The sequence below is a fragment of the Pseudophryne corroboree genome, chromosome 5, assembly GCF_028390025.1.
Source record: "Pseudophryne corroboree isolate aPseCor3 chromosome 5, aPseCor3.hap2, whole genome shotgun sequence".
Lineage (NCBI taxonomy): Eukaryota > Metazoa > Chordata > Amphibia > Anura > Myobatrachidae > Pseudophryne > Pseudophryne corroboree.
The window spans coordinates 445,952,200-445,979,594 of record NC_086448.1 but is presented as its reverse complement, the minus strand read 5'-3'; the positions used below and the strand labels follow the sequence as shown (position 1 = coordinate 445,979,594).

The following is a 27,395-nucleotide window of genomic DNA, read 5'->3' as shown; positions in this document are numbered from 1 at the left end:
TGCGCCATTGCTCTCAGCACACTTCACACTCCGGTCACTGAGGGTGCAGGGCGCTGGGGGGGAGCGCCCTGAGACGCAATAAAACACGTTTTAAACCTTATATGGCTAAAGAAATGCATCACATATAGCTCCTGGGCTATATGGATGCATTTAACCCCTGCCAGTTTTCCTAAAAAAAAAGCGGGAGAAAAGGCCGCCGAAAAGGGGGCGGAGCCTATCTCATCAGCACACAAGCGCCATTTTCCCTCACAGCTCCGCTGGAAGGACGGCTCCCTGACTCTCCCCTGCAGTCCTGCTACAGAATCAGGGTAAAACAAGAGAGGGGGGGCACTAATTGGCAGATAATACAAATACAGCAGCTATAGAACTGAGAAACACTTATATAAGGTTATCCCTGTATATATATAGCGCTCTGGTGTGTGCTGGCAAACTCTCCCTCTGTCTCCCGAAAGGGCTCGTGGGGTCCTGTCCTCTATCAGAGCATTCCCTGTGTGTGTGCTGTGTGTCGGTACGATTGTGTCGACATGTATGAGGAGGAAAATGATGTGGAGGCGGAGCAATTGCCTGTAATAGTGATGTCACCCCCTAGGGAGTCGACACCTGACTGGATGGTCGTATGGAAGGAATTACGTGACAGTGTCAGCACTTTGCAAAAAACTGTTGACGACATGAGACAGCCGGCAAATCAGTTAGTGCCTGTCCAGGCGTCTCAAACACCGTCAGGGGCTCTAAAGCGCCCGTTACCTCAGATGGTCGACACAGACCCAGACACGGATACTGACTCCAGCGTCGACGGTGACGAGACAAACGTAATGTCCAGTAGGGCCACACGTTACATGATCACGGCAATGAAGGAGGCTTTGAACATTTCTGATACTACAAGTACCACAAAAAGGGGTATTATGTGGGGTGTGAAAAAACTACCCATAGTTTTTCCTGAATCAGATGAATTAAATGAGGCGTGACAAAGCGTGGGTTTCCCCCGATAAAAAACTGCTGATTTCTAATAAATTATTGGCATTATACCCTTTCCCGCCAGAGGTTAGGGCGCGTTGGGAAACACCCCCTAGGGTAGATAAGGCGCTCACACGCTTATCAAAACAAGTGGCGTTGCCGTCTCCTGATACGGCCGCCCTCAAGGAACCAGCTGATAGAAAGCTGGAAAATATCCTAAAGGGTATATACACACATACTGGTGTTATACTACGACCAGCAATCGCCTCAGCCTGGATGTGCAGCGCTGGAGTGGCTTGGTCGGATTCCCTGACTGAAAATATTGATACCCTGGATAGGGACAGTATATTATTGACTATAGAGCATTTAAAGGATGCATTACTATATATGCGAGATGCACAGAGGGATATTTGCACCCTGGCATCAAGAGTAAGTGCGCTGTCCATTTCTGCCAGAAGAAGTTTATGGACACGACAGTGGTCAGGTGATGCGGATTCCAAACGGCATATGGAAGTTTTGCCGTATAAAGGGGAGGAGTTATTTGGGGTCGGTCTATCGGACCTGGTGGCCACGGCGACGGCTGGGAAATCCACCTTTTTACCCCAGGTCACCTCTCAGCAGAAAAAGACACAGTCTTTTCAAACTCAGTCCTTTCGTCCCCATAAGGGCAAGCGGGCAAAAGGCCACTCATTTCTGCCCCGGGGCAGAGGAAGGGGAAAAAGACTGCAGCAGGCAGCCTCTTCCCAGGATCAGAAGCCCTCCCCCGCTTCTGCCAAGTCTTCAGCATGACGCTGGGGCTTTACAAGCGGACTCAGGCACGGTGGGGGCCCGTCTCAAAAATTTCAACGCGCAGTGGGCTCACTCGCAAGTGGACCCCTGGATCCTGCAGGTAGTATCACAGGGGTACAAATTGGAATTCGAGACGTCTCCCCCTCGCCGGTTCCTGAAGTCTGCTCTACCAACGTCTCCCTCCGACAGGGAGGCAGTATTGGAAGCTATTCACAAGCTGTATTTCCAGCAGGTGATAATCAAGGTACCCCTCCTACAACAGGGAAAGGGGTATTACTCCACGCTGTTTGTGGTACCGAAGCCGGACGGCTCGGTGAGACCGATTTTAAATCTGAAATCATTGAACACTTACATAAAAAGGTTCAAATTCAAGATGGAGTCACTCAGAGCAGTGATAGCGAACCTGGAAGAAGGGGACTATATGGTGTCTCTGGACATCAAAGATGCTTATCTCCATGTCCCAATCTACCCTTCTCACCAAGGGTACCTCAGGTTTGTGGTACAAAACTGTCATTATCAGTTTCAGACGCTGCCGTTTGGATTGTCCACGGCACCACGGGTCTTTACCAAGGTAATGGCCGAAATGATTCTTCTTCGAAGAAAAGGCGTCTTAATTATCCCTTACTTGGACGATCTCCTGATAAGGGCAAGGTCCAGGGAACAGTTAGAGGTCAGAGTAGCACTATCTCAGGTAGTGCTACGTCAGCACGGGTAGATTCTAAATATTCCAAAATCGCAGCTGATTCCAACAACACGTCTACTGTTCCTAGGGATGATTCTGGACACAGTCCAGAAAAAGGTGTTTCTCCCGGAGGAGAAGGCCAGGGAGTTATCCGAGCTAGTCAGGAACCTCCTGAAACCAGGACAAGTGTCAGTGCATCAATGCACAAGGGTCCTGGGAAAGATGGTGGCTTCTTACGAAGCGATTCCATTCGGAAGATTCCATGCAAGAACTTTTCAGTGGGATCTGCTGGACAAATGGTCCGGATCGCATCTTTAGATGCATAAGCGGATAACCCTATCTCCAAGGACAAGGGTGTCTCTCCTGTGGTGGTTGCAGAGTGCTCATCTTCTAGAGGGCCGCAGATTCGGCATTCAGGACTGGATTCTGGTGACCACGGATGCCAGCCTGAGAGGCTGGGGAGCAGTCACACAGGGAAGAAATTTCCAGGGCTTGTGGTCAAGCATGGAAACGTCTCTTCACATAAATATCCTGGAACTAAGGGCAATTTACAATGCCCTAAGTCAAGCAAGGCCTCTGCTTCAGGGTCAGTCGGTATTGATCCAATCGGACAACATCACTGCAGTCGCCCACGTAAACAGACAGGGCGGCACAAGAAGCAGGAGGGCGATGGCAGAAGCTGCAAGAATTCTTCGCTGGGCGGAAAATTATGTGACAGCACTGTCAGCGGTGTTCATTCCGGGAGTGGACAACTGGGAAGCAGACTTCCTCAGCAGACACGACCTCAACCCGGGGGAGTGGGGACTTCACCCAGAAGTCTTCCACGTGATTGTAAACCGTTGGGAAAAACCAAAGGTGGACATGATGGCGTCTCGCCTCAACAAGAAACTAGACAGATATTGCGCCAGGTCAAGGGACCCTCAGGCGATAGCGGTGGACGCTCTGGTAACACCGTGGGTGTACCAGTCAGTGTATGTGTTCCCTCCTCTGCCTCTCATACCCAAAGTATTGAGAATCATAAGAAGGAGAGGAGTAAGAACTATACTCGTGGCTCCGGATTGGCCAAGGAGGACTTGGTACCCGGAACTTCAAGAGATGCTCACGGAGGACCCGTGGCCTCTACCTCTAAGAAAGGACCTGCTCCAGCAGGGACCTTGTCTGTTCCAAGACTTACCGCGGCTGTGTTTGACGGCATGGAGGTTGAACGCCGGATCCTGAAGGAAAAAGGCATTCCAGATGAAGTTATCCCTACCCTGATCAAGGCCAGGAAGGATGTAACCGCGAAACATTATCACCGCATTTGGCGAAAATATGTTGCGTGGTGTGAGGCCAAGAAGGCCCCTACAGAGGAATTTCAACTGGGTCGTTTCCTGCATTTCCTGCAAACAGGACTATCTATGGGCCTAAAATTAGGGTCCATTAAGGTTCAAATTTCGGCCCTGTCAATATTCTTCCAAAAAGAACTGGCTTCAGTGCCTGAAGTTCAGACGTTTGTCAAAGGGGTACTGCATATACAGCCTCCTTTTGTGCCTCCAGTGGCACCTTGGGATCTCAATGTAGTGTTGAGTCTCCTAAAGTCACATTGGTTTGAACCACTCACCACTGTGGAATTAAAATATCTCACATGGAAAGTGGTCATGCTGTTAGCCCTGGCTTCAGCCAGGCGTGTCTCAGAATTGGCGGCTTTATCATATAAAAGCCCTTACCTAATTTTTCATTCAGACAGGGCAGAACTGAGGACTCGCCCTCAATTTCTCCCTAAGGTGGTTTCAGCGTTTCACATGAACCAGCCTATTGTGGTGCCTGCGGCTACTAGGGACTTGGAGGACTCCAAGTTGCTGGACGTAGTCAGGGCCCTGAAAATATATGTTTCCAGGACGGCTGGAGTCAGAAAATCTGACTCGCTGTTTATCCTGTATGCACCCAACAAGCTGGGTGCTCCTGCTTCTAAGCAGACGATTGCTCGTTGGATTTGTAGTACGATTCAGCTTGCACATTCTGTGGCAGGCCTGCCACAGCCAAAATCTGTAAAAGCCCATTCCACAAGGAAGGTGGGCTCATCTTGGGCAGCTGCCCGAGGGGTCTCGGCTTTACAACTTTGCCGAGCAGCTACTTGGTCAGGGGCAAACACGTTTGCTAAATTTTACAAATTTGATACCCTGGCTGAGGAGGACCTGGAGTTCTCTCATTCGGTGCTGCAGAGTCATCCGCACTCTCCCGCCCGTTTGGGAGCTTTGGTATAATCCCCATGGTCCTTACGGAGTTCCCAGCATCCACTAGGACGTCAGAGAAAATAAGAATTTACTTACCGATAATTCTATTTCTCATAGTCCGTAGTGGATGCTGGGCGCCCATCCCAAGTGCGGATTGTCTGCAATACTTGTATATAGTTATTGTTACAAAAATCGGGTTGTTTATTGTTGTGAGCCATCTTTTCAGAGGCTCCTACGTTTATCATACTGTTAACTGGGTTCAGTTCACAAGTTGTACGGTGTGATTGGTGTGGCTGGTATGAGTCTTACCCGGGATTCAAGATCCTTCCTTATTATGTACGCTCGTCCGGGCACAGTATCCTAACTGAGGCTTGGAGGAGGGTCATAGGGGGAGGAGCCAGTGCACACCAGCTAGTCATAAAGCTTTTACTTTTGTGCCCAGTCTCCTGCGGAGCCGCTATTCCCCATGGTCCTTACGGAGTTCCCAGCATCCACTACGGACTATGAGAAATAGAATTATCGGTAAGTAAATTCTTATTATTATTATTATTAGGTATCTGGCAGAGCTTATAGTGGTCGGGTGATTACTGGATATATGGTCAGCTGCATTGTCTGACTGTACGTTTTAGCAGTCTATCTGGGCCAATATTTGCAGTTATTTATGTTTAGTATTATCCAAAATGCAAAATTTTCCTCAAGTCTCATTATACAGTATGTGCGTGCAGTGTGCTGCTACAACAACCAGGATTTAGAAATATATACAAATAACATTGTTACACTGCTAAGGATGCCAATGTGAGCTTTTGCCTAGCTTAATGTATACTACAAACAGTAGTATTTAGTGCTACATATAGTAGTAGCCATCTCCAGTAACAGCTTCTAATTACTTGCCCATATGGCTGTGTCCTTTGATTGCTGTTTTGAAGTAGCAATTTAATAGCACAAGCTGGTTCGAAGACATAAAAAGTAGGGCTATTGTGTAAGTATAAAGGCAAGTTGCTATGGGAAACTAGTAGTAGAACAGTCCTAGAGCGGTTTCATCTTATTCAGCAGATGAACAATGGTGAAACTTTTAATTTAATTTTTTTTTTATTGTGTTACAATTTCACGGTCAAAACCCTTTGGCACTGGAAGAGGACGGTACTTATTAATTATCTCATGTGATTGATAGTACAAATGAGCTTGATCTGAGTAGGTTTGCCTGCGTCTATTCTTCGTCACTGCAGTTTATTGGGGTTGTGTTACATACTTCTCTTCATATTTGAAAATAATCTGATATCTTAATCGCCTATTGTGTTTATTTCATTTAGCGAGTATTGTTGATAAAATAAAGTTTCACCTTTTAGCTTCTCCTATTTACAGTGTAAATGAGGCCAATTGTATTAACCAGTTTACAATATTGGTGCGATTTCTGAAAGTTATTACTAAAGGGCCTATTTTTCAGATGGCGTAAACCTTTTTATGCCTATGAAGTCATTTTTGCAGGCGAGGGATCATCTGATCCCTCTCTCGCAGTCTCTGGTCAGCTCCCAAATCGGACACTTTGGGTAATGGACAATCTCATCCATATTGGCAAGCAGTGCTATGGTGACGGTGGGAGTGAAGAAACTTCACTGCTTCCCCCGTTGCCGGGTCGCCCGTCTGCCATATCGGCCCTCGGGCAGCTCGGCGGCGGTTCGCTATGTGTGTAGGGCCCTTTATTCAGAGATGGACGCAGATGTTGCATCCGCAGCAAGATCTGCGTCCATCTACTCACATGCTGAGGGCTGCCCAGGACAGGGCAAGGCTGCCCAGCATGTGTGTGACCCTGCCCTGCGATGTGCAATTTAATTGTGAACGCATTGATTTGAGGTTGGCACCTTCCTGTGCAGCCTGGCTGTGCTGGCAGACGGTCTGGCACAATTTTTTTCTGGGGGTGGGTGCGTGTGACGTCACGCAGCCACCCTGGAAACAGTATAGTTATACCTGCGTTGTCTGGACCGCACTCACTAAAAGCCGCGTCAACCTCCCCCTGATGGCTGCCGTTGTTAATCACCTGGCGGCTGCATCCTTCTGGGATGCGGCCGCATGGTATAGGGTTGGGCACGCGCTGCTTGTGTGCAGACCCTCTGGATGCAGCATCTTCGTACAGACACGCGCTACGTCTGTGTCTGAATAATACCCACTGTGCGCATGCTTATTGTCAGATTCCCCAGAGACTTTCACAGATGTGTAAGACTAGTATATTGGGAATGTAACTTGCATGCTGCGAGTTAGCAAGGATATTTTCATTCACAAAGATAATATCCCACACAATACTGACTGTTAGTAGTCATGGAATTGTCACGATTATTAATACATAGACCCCTAAGTCAGTATACTCCTATGAAATTTCCCAGAGTCAATGACAAACCTTTAATATAAAAATGAGGAAATGTTGTATCGTAAAGTAAAATCACTAAGTTGTAGTACAATGGAAAGGTGGACTTATCTGTAGTACAGCAATCTTTTTATATAGGTGATTCCTTTGGAGATCCAGTGGGTCTAGCACCGCTCTATTTAAGGTGGGATCTCTAGAATACTGTGGAGTATTGCCATGATCTTTCCATTCGTGTAAATGAATGGGGAGGTATGTTAATTAGCATACAGTGGAACTCTTTTGCCAGCAAGGGGTGTAAAGCCCTGTTCTGATGCCAATGTTAGCTCGTTCAGACCAATTTTCTTAGATCATTTTTGTTTGAGAACTTCTGATTCTTCTAAAACATATGATATACCTCCCAACATGACCCTCTCCAGGAGGGACAAAATGCTCTGCTCCTGGACTTCCCTCTTAATGTATGATAGCCATCACCTGTGCTGAAACACCTTTCTTATCTATTAACCTGTTCAACACAGGTGATACCAATCACAAATTAAGAGAAGTCCAGAAGCAGGGCATTGTGTCCCTCCTGGAGACGGTCATGTTGGGAGGTATGATCTGGAAACAGTATAATTCTGATGTATACATGTCTAGTTGGCATATATTTTAAAAGTTATCATGCCCATACATTGTACATAACGTCATTGGAATGACAGATACCTAATTTTTCAAGATTTTATTTCTAGTCGCCTCTGTGAGTCCTATTCCTATATCTGTTACTATTTTTATTCTTTTGTTTGCTACTGTGCTTAAACATGCTAAGGTCTTGACCACTTGTTTTTGGGTCCTGCATGGAAATGTGAATGCTGTTATTGAACTAGCTGTGTGAGCAAGTGATTCATTGCCTACAAATTGCCAACTTAAGTTCTGCTTTTCTTACCAGTGACATCTGAGTTGTAATTAGAGTTCTGCTTGTTACTGAGGTTTGCCAAGACCTGCATGAGAAGCATGTGTGTTTAGCACAGCAGAGGGGAGGGAGATTACAGAAATCTGGGCAGCAGTTGTGAGAGATGCCAATCAGCAGCACATTGATGTGTTGCCATGGTATGCCATTTTTAATAATTAACATCAAGGGACAGTGTAAGTGCTCATAGCTAGGAAAATTCACTCCACACTGAGGTTTTTTTTTTAATGGAAACATGCAACACATTGCTCTATTAGTTGTCATGTTACTTTTTATGTGCACATCTATTTGGGGAATATAGAAGTGTAACGTGATTCAGCACTTTACAGGGATATTGGGCCTAATTCAGGTGATGGAACCGCAATTTAGGCACTGGGACCCCTGTGCGCACATGCAGGTCCCATCCCGCGCATGTGCCCGCAGTTAATGCAGAATCTGCAAATCCTTACTGAATTAGGCCCTTTGTATTGTATATTTACTTATTTCACCAATACTGGTCTTCATGTGTTAGGGCAGTAGTAGCACTACCTACTGTACAACTACTTCTCTGAACATTTCCTTTCAAAGATATTTTAAGCCAAAATAGATGTTATTGTAATATAATTGCAAGTTTAAAGTCCATAAAATGATTCATATTTTTTTTTGTTATTGAATAATAAAAATAAACTGTGTATTATGACACTCCCAAAATCCAAAACAAATATCTAGATAATAGATCCACTACTTATTTTTAACAGTATATACACAATCAATTAACCAATATCTAATAATCATTAGACTGTCAACTTCACCGACCAGTTTACTAGTACAGATGTTCAAAAACATACTGAGCACCGACTCTAGAGCAGTCTCTAGGCAGACATTGCAGTGGGAAGTCACAATGGGACTGCCAGCAGCCATTCACATAGAACCTTGCCAGGCAAAGGGCAGATCTGTCACTGGAAAAGACAGGGTCTGATTGGGCCAGCCAGCAGTCTAATCTGATTGCTAATTAGCTGAAATTTCATTACATTATTAATTTGACTAACTTGCACCACCATCGCCGCATGATGCAATCAGGTGTGAATCCCATAAGTGTTGATTGGCTGGACTGAAGCAAAGTATGGCATTAAATGGGCGGGATGGTTGTCTGTCAAAAAGGATTGTTATCCTATTTGTTTGTCTTGCATAATGAATGTGTTGTACAATGTGTTTATGCATGATTCTGAATTCTCTGGGTTTTGTAAGGCATTTTGTTTTTGGTCACTGTATGTGTGTGTGTATGTATATGTGTGTATGTATGTGTGTGTGTGTATATATATATATATATATATATATATATATATATATATATATATATATATATATATATATATATATATATATATATATATATATATATATATATATATATATATATAGCTAGCTAGCTAGCTAGCTCAAAAAAATAAATGGAACACTTAAACAACACAATGTAAATCCAAGTCAATCACACTTCTGTGAAATCAAACTGTCCACTTAGGAATCAACACTAATTGACAATCAATTTCACATGCTGTTGTGCAAATGGAATAGACAACAGGTGGGAATTATAGGCAATTAACAAGACACCCCCATTAAAGGAGTTATTCTGCAGGTGGTGACCACTTCTCAGCTCCTTTGCTTTCTGGCTGATGTTTTGGTCGCTTTTGAAAGCTGGCGGTGCTTTCACTCTAGTGGTAGCATGAGACGGAGTCTACAACCCACACAAGTGGCTCAGGTAGTGCAGCTCATCCAAGATGGCACATCAATGTCAGCGTAGTGTCCAGAGCATGGAGGTGCTACCAGGAGACAGGCCAGTACATCAGGAGACGTGGAGGAGGCCGTAGGAGGGCAACAACCCAGCAGCAGGACCGCTACCTCCGCCTTTCTGCAAGGAGGAACAGGAGGAGCACTGCCAGAGCCCTGCAAAATGACCTCCAGCAAGCTACAAATGTGCATGTGTCTACTCAAACGATCAGAAACAGACTCCATGAGGGTGGTATGAGGGCCCGACGTCCACAGGTGGGGGTTGTGCTTACAGCCCAACACCGTGCAGGACGTTTGGCATTTGCCAGAGAACACCAAGATTGGCAAATTCGCCACTGGCGCCCTGTGCTCTAAACAGATGAAAGCAGGTTCTCACTGAGCACATGTGACAGAGTCTGGCGACGCCAAGGTGAACATTCTGCTGCCTGCAACATCCTCCAGCATGACCGGTTTGGCAGTGGGTCAGTAATGGTGTGGGGTGGCATTTCTTTGGGGGGCCTCAGAGCCCTCCATGTGCTGCCAGAGGTAGCCTGACTGCCATTAGGTACCGAGATGAGATCCTCATACCCCTTGTGAGACCATATGCTGGTGTGGTTGGCCCTGGGTTCCTCCTAATACAAGACAGTGCTAGACCTCATGTGGCTGGAGTGTGTCAGCAGTTCCTGCAAGACGAAGGCATTGATGCTATGGACTGGCCCGCCCGTTCCCCAGACCTGAATCCAATTGAGCACATCTGAGACATCATGTCTCGCTCCATCCACCAACGCCACGTTGCACCACAGACTGTCCTGGAGTTGGCGGATGCTTTAGTCCAGGTCTGGGAGGAGATCCCTCAGGAGACCATCCGCTACCTCATCAGGAGCGTGCCCAGGCGTTGTAGATAGGTCATACAGGCACGTGGAGGCCACACACACTACTGAGCCTCATTTTGACTTGTTTTAAGGACATTACATCAAAGTTGGATCAGCCTGTAGTGTGTTTTTCCACTTTAATTTTGAGTGTGACTCCAAATCCAGACCTCCATGGGTTAATAAATTTGATTTCCATTGATAATTTTTGTGTGATTTTGTTGTCAGCACATTCAACTATGTAAAGAACAAAGTATTTAGTAAGAATATTTCATTCATTCAGGTCTAGGATGTGTTATTTTAGTGTTCCCTTTATTTTTTTGAGCAGTGTATATATATATGTATGTGAAGGGTCTCTAGGTCGACAGGTCAAAAGGTCGACATGAGTTTAAAAAATTTTTTGGTGTCGTTTTCTTCGTAGAGTGACCGGGAACCCCAATTAGTGCACCGTGTCCCCTCGCATGGCGAGCGAAATCGTAGTCCACGTGGATCGTTAAGTATGAAAAGGTTAAATAAAGAAAAATAATTGTGAAAAACTCATGTCGACCTAGAGACCCTGTCGACCAGTAGTGGTCGACCTAGATACTGTCGACCTAGAGACCGGATCCCCAATAGAATTAGATAAGTCGCCCAGTACATTTATTGTGATGTGAGCAGTAGATATGGAATAGAGGCTTAGCATACCAGGAGAAAGGAACAATTGACCATGTTTTCTCAGTGCCGCCATAACTATAGTAAGTTGGGTTTTATACTCAATAGAGCAACAATTGTATTGCTCTGTCGGGCACTATTTAGTGGCTGACGGCATGCAAAACACTTGAATTCTCCCTATAGAAGTGAGGAGGAGCGTTAGCCCTTTATTATATAGGATATACAGAATTTAGCAATATGTTTTGTGTTTAATAAAACAAAGGAAATATAGGGGTATATTCAATTCCTGTCGGTTCCTTTCCGACGGAAAGGATCCGACAGGTCAGTATTCAATGCCTCGCCCAAACTCGACAGGTTTTGGCCGTTCCGACAGTGGCAACCCGACTTTTTTAGAAGTTGGATTGACATTGAAGGAAACTGGGCTAAAACCTGTCGAGTTTGGCTGTGTTTCCGACAAGATACGTGGATTCCGACATGTCGGGAATTCCTGACTTGTCGGAATAAAAGAGCCGGCATTGAATAGGTCGGAACCCCTTCCGACCAAAAACAGTCGAAAACTGCCGTCTTTTTCTACAAGATGGCAGTTTCCGTCAGGAATTGAATATACCCCATTATATCCAAAAGATAGTTAACCATCTCCTTACCATAGTGGTATCCCACTTGTATTCATAAAGGCTGGAGAATTAAGCACTGTATTGTCTCAATAGGCATACCAAACATTTTCTGTAATAATAAACAAGAAATTCAGTACTATAAGCTAAATAGTGGTTACCATTTTTTGCTGTTACTGTTGTGAAGTGGTTGTGAGAGAGCGCAACATTATCTGTACAATGTTAGAATCCAAAAACGCAACTAGCACTGGCCCGTGTCACAACCATGGAGCTTGGAAACATTTCTGCCTTTTTTATTTTCTTTATTCAGTTATTATTCACATGCATAATTTTTGTATGGTCCACATCATAGAAGGTAGATATACCTGTTTATATAAATGCCTCTGTAATTTCTCTGGGTTGGACGATTAGTGTTTTTTTGTTTTTTTTCTCCAATATTAAGCCATCTTTTATTTTCCCAGGGTCTCTGATTGAGCAGCTGACAGCTGAGAAATATGAGTGCATGGTTTGCTGTGAGGTGGTCCGAGTTATGGCCCCAGTTTGGAACTGTCAGAGCTGCTTCCACGTGTTTCACCTTAACTGCATCAAAAAATGGGCCAGGTCTCCTGCATCACAAGCTGAAGGTCAGTACTATGTTGGGAGGATTGCTCCACATTTTTATGGACATGTTAAATCAGATTAATCATAAGCATTTTTATATATATATGTTCGTATTTAACATTAACTTCCTGTCTACCAGATAAGGGATTCAGTTGTTACTACTGAAGAATGACCACTAAGGTATCCTTGTATGCCAGTGCCACAGTCGTGCCAAACAGTCCTTCTCAGCGCACCAGTGTGACCTTGCTTGCACGAAGTGTCTATTTTTCTTCTTGACTATGCTTTAATTGCACAAATGAAACAATCTCACATGCTACAAAACTGCTTAACGAGACTGCACTGATTAATTTGATGTGCGGCTAGGGTACATCTGTGTGTGTATCTGTACACACAGTTTTTTCAAGCCAAGTTCCATTGTGCTTCATCTGAAACTTTGTGCATATATAATACTAATCCTTGTGCGGCATCTCTGGTCCAGTTTGGTAATTTGCTGTGTCTGTGCATTATGCTACACAGCTTGGCACGATTCACTTGCACGACATGGCGTGTTGAGGCTTGGTATATAAGGATACCTCTGTACACTACTTAAAGTGGATGGTTTACCTACAGTTTAATCAACTACAGGCCAGTATGTATATGTTCTGTTTCGACTTTTTGACCCTGTTGACCTAATGCATGTCGACCATATGGTGTCGACCTATTCATTGTCAATCTTTTAATGTACACCCGCAGCAGGTGCTACAGTATGCTTCAATGGGATTACTGATAAAGCCCCTTTATTGTTTGTTTGTATAAAATTTGTATAGGATAACACACATTAAATACGACTGAACAACCTTTAACCAAAACAACCAGATTAATAAGCAGTTTGCCCACAAGTGAGTGTGTCGCATTGCACAGTTCTGCTTGTCCAAATGCCTGTCTAATCAGTGGGACTGCAGTGTTATGATCACCTTTTCAGGTTAATTGTTGAACCATCTCCCCCTTATACAAGTTGTGACTTGGATTTCGCCCATGTGCTTTCGTTTGGGGACACTGTATCTTGTACAAAAGTATTTTTAATACATGGAAAAGACTGCACATAGTTTCTGAGCTGTGTTATATTTTTTGTTTATCTCTATACACATTTAGCTATATATTTTACATCCACTCCTACAGCATGGTTTTGCTAATGCTCGGCATACATTGTCAGATACAATGTCTATCAAGCTGACATACATTTTATCTTACAGCCTGGAACATGTCTGATGTTGTGGCTATAGACTGTGAGATATCTCCCAGAGTATGGCCACAATATCTGGGTTCCTCTGGAGAGGAGACATTTCCCCATTCCTCTGCTGTGAACTGCCAGATGCGGCCAATTAAGTATCAGAGGTGTTGGAAATGCTGGACAATTTCGGCATCTTTGACTGACCAATAATTAGTGGTTGTGGCAATACACTGCACAATTATCTGGGCAATCCACCGAATATAACTGAGTTCTGCTGAATGCCTTTCTGCCACCTCAAACTTAATATTTCCCAAACAGAGTTAATTATATTTCCACCAGCCAATAGTACTTACCAACCTGATATCTCTATCACTGTTGAGAACTCAACAACGAATCCTACCACACAAGCTCGCTGCCTAGAGGTCATCCTTAACTCTGAACTGTCCTTTGTTCCCCACATTCAATCTGTCTCAATGCGGTGTTAGTGGAGAGTGGTCCGGACAACGCAGGTTGATAAAGAGATAGTAGTATACTCGTAACAACTAGTATGACTGACTATGACGGTATAAAGAATGAAAAAAAAACCACGGTTAGGTGGTATATATTATAATACAATTATGGATGGACGGACTGCCTGCCGAGTGCCGACACAGAGGTAGCCACAGCCGTGAACTACCTCACTGTACACTGGTTGATAAAGAAGATAGTAGTATACTCGTAACAACTAGTAATGACTGACTATGACGGTATAAGAATGAAAAAAAACCACGGTTAGGTGGTATATATTATAATACAATTATGGATGGACGGACTGCCTGCCGACTGCCGACACAGAGGTAGCCACAGCCGTGAACTACCGCACTGTACACTGGTTGATAAAGAGATAGTAGTATACTCGTAACAACTAGTAAGACACTATGACGGTATAAAGAATGAAAAAAAAAACCACGGTTAGGTGGTATATATTATAATACAATTATGGATGGACGGACTGCCTGCCGACTGCCGACACAGAGGTAGCCACAGCCGTGAACTACCACGCACTGTACACTGGTTGATAAAGAGATAGTAGTATACTCGTAACAAACTAGTATGACCGACACGGGTGGGGTTTTTTGCATTTTTGGGCATCATTTTATATGTTTAAACACATGCTACTCCAATTAGTTTACTGCTTTGCACACTATGCTTTGGGCAGATAACTATTTCCATTTGTAGCCCACTTAGATCGTAAAGTATGAAAAAAGTAAAAAAAAAGTAAAAAAAAAATGTTGACTTTTGTCATATCGACCGTTTTAACCTGTTAACCTTTTAACGTGTCAATCTTTTCACTGTTGCAAGGAAGAAGCAAGTAACTACAGACCAGTAAGCCTTACATCAGTAGTAGGGAAAGTAATGGAAAAACTATTAAAAGAAAGAGTGGTGGAATATCTTAAATCAAACAACTTACAGGATCCAGAACAGCATGGATTTACTGGTGGGAGATCATGCCAAACAAATCTTATTGACTTTTTTGATTCTGTGACGAAAATAATAGATCAAGGAGGAGCTGTAGATGTAGCATATCTATACTTCAGTAAGGCATTTGACGCTGTCCCACATTGCAGACTGCTAAATAAACTTGAAAACATAGTGGTGGATTCTAAAACAGTTAAATGGATGAGAACCTGGTTGCAGGATAGGAAACAGACAGTTGTAGTAAATGGAGTGCAGTCTATGGAGGGAAATGTTACCAGTGGAGTACCCCAGGGATCTGTACTTGGACCAGTTCTCTTTTCTCTTACGTCCTAGAGGATGCTGGGGACGCCGTAAGGACCATGGGGTATAGACGGGCTCCGCAGGAGATAGGGCACCTAGAAATAACTTTTACTATGGGTGTGCACTGGCTCCTCCCTCTATGCCCCTCCTCCAGACCTCAGTTAGATCTTGTGCCCAGAGGAGAATGGGTGCACTGCAGAGAGCTCTCCAGAGTTTTCTGTGGAAAAAGAATTTTGTTAGGTTTTTTATTTTCAGGGAGTCCTGTTGGCAACAGGCTCCCTGCATCGTGGGACCGAGGAGAGAGAAGCAGAGCTGGCTTGTTAAGTTGGGCACTACTTCTAAGGCTACTGGACACCATTAGCTCCAGAGGGAGTCGGAACACAGGTCTCACCTGGGGTTCGTCCCGGAGCCGCGCCGCCGTCCTCCTCACAGATGCCGAAGATAGAAGCCGGGTGAGTATGAGAAGGCAAAGAAGACATCAGATCTTCATGAGGTAAGCGCGCAGCGGTAAGCCATTGCTCCCAGTCACACACACACAAGCAGGCACTGAAGGGTGCAGGGCGCAGGGGGGGGGGGGGCGCCCTGGGCAGCAATATTCCTCGTATTTGGCATTGATAAGCATGGATTAGGCTGTGGCACAGTAAATCCGGTAACCCCCGCCATTTTTCTATAGAAAGTTGATGGGACCGAAGCCCGCCGTCGGGTGGGCGGGGCTTGATCCTCAGCACTAACCAGCGCCATTTTCTCCACAGAGACTGCATGAGGAAAGGCTGGCTCCCTGTTCTCTCCCCTGCTGAGCTTCACAGGCTGGAAAAAAGAGGAGGGGGGCACTTTGGCGACGCAGTGAGTGGAGATTACAATTATATTCATATAACAGCGCTATCTGGTCATATATTCCAGTGTTTTTAAGCGCTGGGTGTGTGCTGGCATATTCTCTCTCTCTCTGTCTCTCCTAAGGGCCTGGTTGGGGTTTTGTCCCCTTATAGGTAACTCCCTGTGTGTGTGGGGTGTCGGTACGTGTGTGTCGACATGTCTGAGGCGAAAGGCTTCTCCAAGGGGGAGGTGGAGCAAATGAGTGGTGTGTCCCCGTCGGTTGTGCCGACTCCAGATTGGATGGACATGTGGCATACGTTGCATGCAAGTGTGGCATCTTTACATAAAAGGCTTGATAAGGCTGGTTTAGGGGGGACATCAGGCGGTCAATCCTCAGATTGGACCGACTCACAGGGCCCGTCGGGGTCTCAAAAGCGTCCCTTAACACAAGACACTACTACCGACAGGATTCTGATTCCAGTGTCGACTATGACGAAGTAAAATTGCACCCTATGGTGACTAAAACCATTCAGTGTATGATTGTGGCAATAAGGGATGTATTGCATATTGTGAATGAACCCTCGGTCCCCGACACAAGGGTACACATGTTTAAGGAAAAGAAACAGATTATTAATTTTCCCACATCTCATGAATTAAATGAGTTCTTTGGAAAAGCTTGGGAGACTCCGGATAAGAGAACGCAGATCCCCAAAATAATTTTTATGGCTTACCCTTTCCCTAAGCAGGACAGGGAGATTTGGGAATCACCCCCCACTGTGGACAAGGCCCTGACGCGCTTGTCCAAGAAGGTGGCGCTACCGTCTCCTGACACAGCGGCCCTTAAGGACCCTGCAGATCGCAGTCAAGAAACTACCTTAAAGGGTATTTATTCTCATACGGATGCTGTGTTAAGACCGACGATTGCGTCGGCATGGGGGTGTAGCGCAATTGCAGCTTGGACAGATGAGCTGACAGATCAATTTGATACTATGGATAAGGATACTATATTCCTAACTCTAGCCCATATAAAAGACGCAGTCTTATTTATGAGGGATGCTCAAAGGGACATTGGTTTGCTAGCGTCTAGGGCCAATGCCATGTCTATCTCAGCGAGAAGATCCTTATGGACTCGCCAATGGACGGGTGATGCGGATTCCAAAAAACATATGGAAGTACTACCCTGTAAGGGTGATGTATTGTTTGGGGATGGGCTGACGGACCTGGCTTCCACAGCTACAGCAGGTAAATCAAATTTTTTACCATATATTCCCCAACAGCAAAAGAAAGCAACACCCTATCAGATGCAGTCCTTTCGGTCGCACAAGTCCAAAAGAGGTCGGGGATCCTCTTTCCTCGCCAGAGGTAAGGGCAGAGGCAAGAGAGCACCTGCTTCGTCAGGTGCCCAGGAACAAAAGTCCTCCCCGGCTGCTCCAAAACCCACAGCATGACGCTGGGACTCCCATGAGGGAGTCCGAATCGGTGGGGGCACGTCTTCGACTTTTCAGTCAGGCCTGGGTCAGTTCGGACCTGAATCCCTGGGTGTTGGAAATAGTTTCCCAGGGTTACAAATTGGAATTCGAGGAGGTGCCCCTGCGCCGATTTTTCAAATCGGTCCTACCAGCTTCCACATCGGAAAGGGATGTAGTGTTAGCTGCAATTCAAACGCTGTGTATACAGCAAGTGATAATCAAGGTTCCCCTGCACCAGCAGGGAAGAGGTTACTATTCAACCCTATTTGTGGTCCCGAAACCGGACGATACGGTCAGACCGATTTTGAATCTGAAATCTCTAAACCTGTACATAAAAAGATTCAAATTCAAAATGGAATCTCTCAGAGCAATAATAGCCAACTTGGAGGAGGGGGAGTTTATGGTGTCTCTGGACATAAAGGATGCGTACCTTCATGTCACCATATATGCCCCCCATCAGGAATACCTGAGATTCGCTGTACAGGATTGTCATTACCAATTTCAGACGTTGCCGTTTGGACTTTCCACGGCCCCGAGGATTTTCACCAAGATAATGGCGGAAATGATGGTGGTCCTGCGTAAGCATGGAGTCACAATTATCCCATACTTGGACGATCTCCTGATAAAAGCGAGGTCAAGAGAGAAATTGCTGAGCAGTGTGGCGCTCTCTCTGAGAGTGCTCCAACAACACGGTTGGATTCTAAATTTACCGAAGTCACAGTTGATCCCGACAACTCGACTACCGTTCCTAGGTATGATACTGGATACGGAACAAATGAAGGTCTTCCTCCCAATAGAGAAAGCCCAAGACATCCAGAACATGGTCAGAGACCTGCTAAAACCGAAAAGGTTGTCAGTTCACCAATACACTCGAGTTCTGGGGAAAATGGTGGCGGCCTACGAGGCCATTCCCTTCGGAAGGTTCCATGCAAGGACTTTTCAATGGGACCTTCTGGACAAGTGGTCCGGGTCCCATCTGCATTTACATCGGAAAATAACTCTGTCCCCAGGAACCAGAGTGTCCCTCCTGTGGTGGTTGCAAAGTGCTCATCTGCGGGAGGGTCGCCGGTTCGGAATTCAGGACTGGATCCTGGTTACCACGGACGCGAGCCTCCGAGGATGGGGAGCGGTCACACAGGGAAAGACTTTTCAGGGTCTTTGGTCAGACCAGGAGTCCTGTCTACACATCAATGTGTTGGAACTCAGGGCCATTTACAACGGCCTTCGACAAGCGGAGAATTTTCTTCGAAACCTTTCGGTTCTGATTCAATCAGACAATGTCACAGCAGTGGCTCATGTGAACCGCCAAGGCGGGACAAGAAGCAGAGTCGCGATGGCGGAAGCCACAAGGATCCTTCGCTGGGCGGAAAATCATGTAAGCGCTCTGTCGGCTGTCTTCATTCCGGGAGTGGACAACTGGGAAGCAGACTTCCTCAGCAGACACGATCTCCATCCAGGAGAGTGGGGACTTCATCAAGAAGTCTTTGCAAACGTAACACGTCTTTGGGGAACTCCTAAAATAGACATGATAGCGTCACGCCTCAACAAAAAACTTCGGAGGTATTGCGCCAGGTCTCGGGACCCTCAGGCAGTAGCAGTAGACGCACTGGTAACACCGTGGGTGTTCGAATCGGTCTACGTGTTCCCTCTTCCTCTCATCACGAAAGTGTTGAGGATCATAAGACGAAGAAGAGTACAGACGATACTCGTTGTCCCAGACTGGCCTCGAAGGGCTTGGTTCTCGGAACTACAAGAGATGCTCACAGGAGACCCCTGGCCTCTTCCTCTGAGGGAAGACCTGTTGCAGCAGGGGCCCTGTGTATTTCAAGACTTACCGCAGTTACGTTTGACGGCATGGCGGTTGAACGCCGAATCCTAGCAAAAAAGGGGATTCCGGAAGAGGTCATCCCTACTTTAATAAAGGCTAGGAAGGAGGTGACGATAAAACATTATCACCGTATCTGGCGAAAGTATGTGTCTTGGTGTGAGACCAAGAATGCACCTACGGAAGATTTTCATTTGGGTCGTCTTCTCCATTTCCTACAGACAGGAGTGGATATGGGCCTGAAATTAGGCTCTGTTAAGGTACAGATTTCGGCCCTCTCGATTTTCTTTCAGAAGGAATTGGCTTCTCTTCCAGAAGTCCAGACGTTCGTAAAGGGAATGCTGCACATCCAGCCCCCTTTTGTGCCTCCAGTGGCACCATGGGACCTGAACGTGGTGTTGCAGTTCCTAAAATCACACTGGTTTGAACCGCTTAACAAGGTTGAGTAGAAATTTCTTACCTGGACGGTAATAATGTTGTTGGCCTTAACATCAGCAAGGCGAGTGTCAGAATTGGCGGCTCTATCACACAAGAGCCCCTACTTGATTTTTCATGTGGATCGAGCTGAATTGAGGACACGTCCGCAATTTTTGCCTAAAGTGGTTTCGTCTTTCCATATGAATCAACCTATTGTGGTGCCTGTGGCTACCGGTGACCTGGTGGATTCCAGATCCCTGGACGTAGTCAGGGCCTTAAAAATTTATGTAGCCAGGACGGCTAGAATTAGGAAAACAGAAGCTCTCTGTTTGTCCTGCATGCGGCCAATAAGATTGGCGCTCCTGCTTCAAAGCAGACTATGGCTCGCTGGATCTGTAATACGATTCAGCAGGCTCACTCTACGGCTGGATTGCCGGTACCAAATTCGGTTAAGGCCCATTCCACTAGGAAGGTGGGCTCTTCTTGGGCGGCTGCCCGAGGCATCTCGGCTTTACAACTTTGCCGAGCGGCGACGTGGTCGGGGTCAAACACCTTTGCTAAATTCTACAAGTTTGATACCCTGGCTGATGAGGACCTAGCGTTTGCTCAGTCGGTGCTGCAGAGTCGTCCGCACTCTCCCGCCCGATTGGATGCTTTGGTATAAACCCCATGGTCCTTACGGAGTCCCCAGCATCCTCTAGGACGGAAGAGAAAATAAGATTTTAAACCTACCGGTAAATCTATTTCTCCTAGTCCGTAGAGGATGCTGGGCGCCCGTCCCAGTGCGGAAACTCTGCAAGACTTGTATATAGTTGTTGCTTACATAAGGGTTATGTTACAGTTGACATCGGTCTTGGACCGTTACTGTTGTTTTTTGTTCATACTGTTAACTGGTTATGTATGTTCCAGGTTACATGGTATGATTGGTGTGGGCTGGTATGAATCTTGCCCTTGGATTTCTAAATCCTGCCTTGTATTGTCCATCTCCTCTGGGCACAGTTCTCTAACTGAGGTCTGGAGGAGGGGCATAGAGGGAGGAGCCAGTGCACACCCATAGTCAAAGTTCTTTTTAGGTGCCCTAACTCCTGCGGAGCCCGTCTATACCCCATGGTCCTTACGGAGTCCCCAGCATCCTCTACGGACTAGGAGAAATAGATTTACCGGTTGGTTTAAAATCTTATTTTTTTATTTTCAGGGAGTCCTGTTGGCAACAGGCTCCCTGCATCGTGGGACTGAGGAGAGAGAAGCAGAGCTGGCTTGTCAAGTTGGGCACTGCTTCTAAGGCTACTGGACACCGTTGGCTCCAGAGGGAGTCGGAACACAGGTCTCAGCTGGGGTTCGTCCCGGAGCCGCGCCGCTGTCCTCCTCACAGATGCCGAAGATAGAAGCCGGGTGAGTATGAGAAGGCAGAAGACATCTTAGGCGGCAGAAGACATCAGATCTTCATGAGGTAAGGCGCGCAGCGGAAAGCTGCGCGCCATTGCTCCCAGTCACACACACAGAGCAGCACTGAAGGGTGCAGGGTGCAGGGCGCAGGGGGGGGGGGGCGCCCTGGGCAGCAATATTCCTCACTATTGGGCAAATTCAGATAGATTAGGCTGCGGAGGCAGTAAATCTAAGATCCCCCGCCATTTTAATAGAAAAGTCACTGGGACCGAAGCCCGCCGTCGAGTGGGCGGGGCTTGATCCTCAGCACTAACCAGCGCCATTTTCTCCACAGAAGCTGCATGCATGAACGCTGGCTCCCTGGTCTCTCCCCTGCTGAACTTCACAGGCTGGAAAAAAGAGGAGGGGGGCACATTAGCGACGCAGTGAGTGGGAATTGATATATTATATATATAAAAAAAAAAGCGCTATCTGGTCATATATTTTCCAGTGTTTTTAAGCGCTGGTGTGTGCTGGCATACTCTCTCTCTATCTCTCCTAAGGGCCTGGTTGGGCTTTTGTCCCCTTATAGGTTAATCCCTGTGTGTGTGTGGGGTGTCGGTACGTGTGTGTCGACATGTCTGAGGCGGAAGGCTTCTCCAAGGAGGAGGTGGAGCAAATGAGTGGTGTGTCCCTGTCGGTTATGCTGACTCCGGATTGGATGGACATGTGGCATATGTTGAATGCAAGTGTGGTATCTTTACATAAAAGGCTTGATAAGGCTGAATTAGGGGGGACATCAGGGGGTCAATCCTCGGATTGGACCGACTCACAGGGCCCGTCGGGGTCTCAAAAGTGTCCCTTAACACATGACACTACTACTGACACGGATTCTGATTCCAGTGTCGACTACGACGAAGTAAAATTGCACCCTAGGATGACTAAAGCCATTCAGTGTATGATTGTGGCAATAAGGGATGTGTTGCATATTGAGGATGAACCCTCGGTCCCCGACACAAGGGTACACATGTTTAAGGGAAAGAAACAGATTATTAATTTTCCCACATCTCATGAATTAAATGATTTCTTTGGAAAAGCTTGGGAGACTCTGGAAAAGAGACCGCAGATCCCCAAAAGAATTTATATGGCATACCCCTTCCCTAAGCAGGACAGGGAGATTTGGGAATCATCCCCCACTGTGGACAAGGCCCTGACGCGCTTGTCCAAGAAGGTGGCGCTACCGTCTCCTGACACAGCGGCCCTTAAGGACCCTGCAGATCGCAGGCAAGAAACTACCTTAAAGTGTATTTATTCTCATACGGGTGCTGTGCTAAGACCGACAATTGCGTCGGCATTGGTGTGTAGCGCAATTGCAGCTTGGACAGATGAGCTGACAGATCAATTTGATAATATGGATAAGGATACTATATTCTTAACTCTAGCCCATATAAAAGACGCAGTCTTATTTATGAGGGATGCTCAAAGGGACATTGGATTGTTAGCTTCTAGGGCCAATGCCATGTCTATCTCAGCGAGAAGATCCTTATGGACTCGCCAATGGACGGGTGATGCGGATTCAAAAAAACGTATGGAAGTACTACCCTATAAGGGTGAGGTATTGTTTGGGGATGGGCTGACGGACCTGGTTTCCACAGCTACAGCAGGTAAATAAAATTTCTCTAACGTCCTAGTGGATGCTGGGGACTCCGTATGGACCATGGGGAATAGACGGGCTCCGCAGGAGACATGGGCACTTTAAGAAAGAATTTAGATTCTGGTGTGCTCTGGCTCCTCCCTCTATGTCCCTCCTCCAGACCTCAGTTTGAATCTGTGCCCGAACGAGCTGGGTGCTGTTCAGTGAGCTCTCCTGAGCTTGCTGTAAGAAAGTATTTTCTCTAACGTCCTAAGTGGATGCTGGGGACTCCGTAAGGACCATGAGGAATAGCGGCTCCGCAGGAGACTGGGCACAACTAAAGAAAGCTTTAGGACTACCTGGTGTGCACTGGCTCCTCCCACTATGACCCTCCTCCAGACCTCAGTTAGAATCTTGTGCCCGGCAAAGCTGGATGCACACTAGGGGCTCTCCTGAGCTCCTAGAGAGAAAAGTATATTTTAGGTTTTTTTATTTTACAGTGAGATCTGCTGGCAACAGACTCACTGCAGCGAGGGACTAAGGGGAGAAGAAGCGAACCTACCTAACTGGTGGTAGCTTGGGCTTCTTAGGCTACTGGACACAATTAGCTCCAGAGGGATCGACCGCATGGAACCGGCCATTGATGTTCGGTCCCGGAGCCACGCCGCCGGCCCCCTTACAGAGCCAGAAGCAAGAAGAGTCCGGAAAATCGGCGGCAGAAGACATCAGTCTTCACCAAGGTAGCGTACAGCACTGCAGCTGTGCGCCATTGCTCCTCATACACACTTCGGTCACTGAGGGTGCAGGGCGCTGGGGGGGGCTATATATGTGATAAATACCCCTGCCAGAATCCATAAAAAAGCGGGAGAAAAGTCTGCGAAAAAGGGGCGGAGCTATCTCCCTCAGCACACTGGCGCCATTTTCTCTTCACAGTGCAGCTGGAAGACAGCTCCCCAGGCTCTCCCCTGTAGTTTTCAGTCTCAAAGGGTTAAAAAGAGAGGGGGGGGCACTAAATTTAGGCGCAATATTGTTTATACAAGCAGCTATTGGGGGAAAAATCACTCAGTTATAGTGTTAATCCCTGCATTATATAGCGCTCTGGTGTGTGCTGGCATACTCTCTCTCTGTCTCCCCAAAGGACTTTGTGGGGTCCTGTCCTCAGTCAGAGCATTCCCTGTGTGTGTGCTGTGTGTCGGTACGGCTGTGTCGACATGTGGGATGAGGAAGGTTACGTGGAGGTGGAGCAGAGGCCGATAAATGGGATATCGCCCCCTGTGGGGCCGACACCAGAGTGGATGGATAGGTGGAATGTATTAACCGACAGTGTCAACTCCTTACATAGAAGGCTGGATGACGTAAAACAGATGTGGGACAGCCGGCTTCTCAGCCCGCGCCTGCCCAGGCGTCTCAAAGGCCATCAGGGGCTCAAAAAACGCCCGTTACCTCAGATGGCAGACACAGATGTCGACACGGAGTCTGACTCCAGTGTCGACGAGGTTGAGACATATACACAATCCACTAGGAACATCCGTTACATGATCTCGGCAATGAAAAATGTGTGACGCATTTCTGACATGAACCCAAGTACCACATAAAAGGGGTTTTATTTTTGGGGAGAAAAAGCAGCCAGTGTTTTGTTCCCCCATCAGATGAATGAATGAATGAAGTGTGTAAAGAAGCGTGGGTTCCCCCAATAAGAAACTGGTAATTTCTAAACAGTTACTGATGGCGTACCCTTTCCCGCCAGAGGATAGGTCACGCTGGGAGATATCCCCTAGGGTGGATAAGGCGCTCACACGTTTGTCAAAAAAGGTGGCACTGCCGTCTTAGGGTACGGCCACCTTGAAGGAGCCTGCTGATAAAAAGCAGGAGGCAATCCTGAAGTCTGTATATACACACACTCAGGTTCTATACTGAGACCTGCAATTGCCTCAGCAAAATAGTGCTGCTGCAGCGTGGTCTGATACCCTGTCAGATGATATTAATACCCTAGACAGGGATAATATTTTGCTAACATAGAGCATTTTAAAGACGTCGTCTTATATAGGAAGGATGCACAGAGGGATATTTACCGGCTGGCATCCAGAATTAATGCAATGTCCATTCTGCCAGGAGGGTATTAGAAACCCGGCAGTGGACAGGTGATGCTGCCTTTAAAAGGCACATGGAGATTCTGCCTTATAAGGGTGAGGAATTGTTTGGGGATGGTCTCTGGGACCTCGTATCCACAGCAACAGCTGGGAAGAAATTTTTTTACCTCAGGTTTCCTCACAAAAGCCTAAGAAAGCACCGTATTTTCAGGTACAGTCCTTTCGGCTTCAGAAAAGCAAGCGGGTCAAAGGCGCTTCCTTTCTGCACAGAGACAAGGGAAGAAGGAAAAAGCTGCACCAGACAGCCAGTTCCCAGGATCAAAAATCTTCCCTCGCTTCCTCTGAGTCCACCGCATGACGCTGGGGCTCCACAGGTGGAGACAGGTGCGGTGGGGGCGCGTCTCGGGAACTTCAGGGACCAGTGGGCTTGCCCACAGGTGGATCCCTAGGTTCTGCAAGTAGTATCACAGGGATACAGGCTGGAGTTCGAGGCGACTCCCCCTCGCCGTTACCTCACATCAGCCTTGCCTGCTGCCCTCGGAGAAAGGTAGTACTGGCGGCAATTCACAAGCTGTACTTTCAGCAGGTGAAATCAAGGTACCCCTCCTTCAACAAGGCCGGGGTTACTATTCCAAAATGTTGTGGTACCGAAACCAGACGGTTCGGTGAGACCCATTCTAAAATTGAAATCCTTGAGCACTTATTTACGAAGGTTCAAGTTCAAAATGGAATCGCTCAGGGCGATTATTGCAAGCATGCAGAATTTCAGGGTATCACTGGACATCAAGGATGCTTACCTGCATGTCCCTATTTACCCTCTTCACCAGGTGTACCTCAAAATTGTGGTACAGGATTGTCATTACCAATTCCAGACGTTGCCGTTGGTCTGTCCCCGGCACCGAGGGTATTTACCAAGGTAATGGCCGAAGTACTTATCCCGTACTTGGACGATCTCCTTATAAAGGCGAGGTCCAGGGAGCAGTTGTTCGTCGGAGTAGCACTATCTCGGGAAGTGCTACAACAGCACGGCTGGATTCTGAATATTCCAAAGTCGCAGCTGGTTCCTACGACGCGTCTACTGTTCCTTGGTATGGTTCTGGACACAGAACAGGATAAAAAGGGTTTCTCCCGGAGGAGAAGTCCAAGGAGTTGGCGTCTCTAGACGGAGACCTCCTAATACAAATACAGGTGTCGGTGCATCAATGCACGCGAGCCTTGGGAAAGATGGTAGCTTCTTACGAAGAAATTCCATTTGCCAGGTCCCATGCAAGGATCTTCCAGTGGGATCTGTTGGACAAGTGGTCCGGGTCGCATCTTCAGATGCATCGGCGGATAACCCTGTCTCCAAGGGCCAGGGTGTCGCTGTGGTGGTGACTGCAGAGTGCTCATCTTCTAGGGGGACGCAGATTCGGCATACAGGACTGGGTCCTGGTGACCACGGATGCCAGCCTTCAAGGCTGGGGGGCAGTCACACAGGGAAGAAACTTCCAAGGCCTATGGAAAAGTCAGGAGACTTCCCTACACATAAATGTTCTGGAACTATGGGCCATTTACAATGCCCTAAGTCAGGCTAGACCCCTGCTTCAACACCGGCCGGTGCTGATCCAGTCAGACAACATCACGGCGGTCGCTCAGGGAAACCGACAGGGCGGCACAAGAAGCAGGATGGCGATGGCAGAAGCCACAAGGATTCTCCGATGGGCGGAAAATCATGTGTTAGCACGGTCAGCAGTGTTCATTCCCGGAGTGGACAACTGAGAAGCAGACTTTCTCAGCAGACACGATCTCCACCCGGGAGAGTGGGGACTTCATCCAGAAGTCTTCCAAATGATTGTACACCGTTGGGAAAGGCCACAGGTGGACATGTTGGCGTCCCGCCTCAACAATAAGCTACAAAGATATTGCGCCAGGTCAAGGGACCCTCAGGCGATAGCTGTGGACGCTCTGGTAACACCGTGGGTGTACCAGTCGGTGTATGTGTTCCCTTCTCTGCCTCTCATACCCAGGGTAATGAGAATAATAAGAAGGAGAGGAGTAAGAACTATACTCATTGTTCCGGGTTGGCCAAGAAGAGCTTGGTACCCAGAACTCCAAGAAATGATCTCAGAGGACCCATGGCCTCTGCCGCTCAGACAGGACCTGCTGCAGCAGGGGGCCTGTCTGTTCCAAGACGTACCGCGGCTGCGTTTGACGGCATGGCGGTTGAACGCCGGATCCTGAAGGAAGAGGGCATTCCGGAGGAAGTTATCCCTACGCTATTTAAAGCTAGGAAAGAAGTGAACGCAAAACATTATCACCGCATATGGCGGAAATATGTTGCGTGCTGTGAGGCTAGTAAGGCCCCAAAAGGAGGAATTTCAGCTAGGTCGATTTCTGCACTCCCTACAAGTCAGAGGTG

General features: G+C 46.9%; 1 protein-coding gene across 1 annotated transcript in view; it reads left to right on the top strand.

Annotated features, from left to right (window-relative positions):
* NFX1 (nuclear transcription factor, X-box binding 1) overlaps positions 1 to 27,395 on the top strand; it is a 290,477-nt gene that overhangs the window by 30,716 nt on the left and 232,366 nt on the right. Inside the window, exon 3 of the mRNA XM_063922914.1 lies at positions 12,279 to 12,440. Coding sequence (XP_063778984.1) covers positions 12,279 to 12,440 — 162 coding nt within the window. The remainder of the gene's footprint in view (positions 1 to 12,278; positions 12,441 to 27,395) is intronic.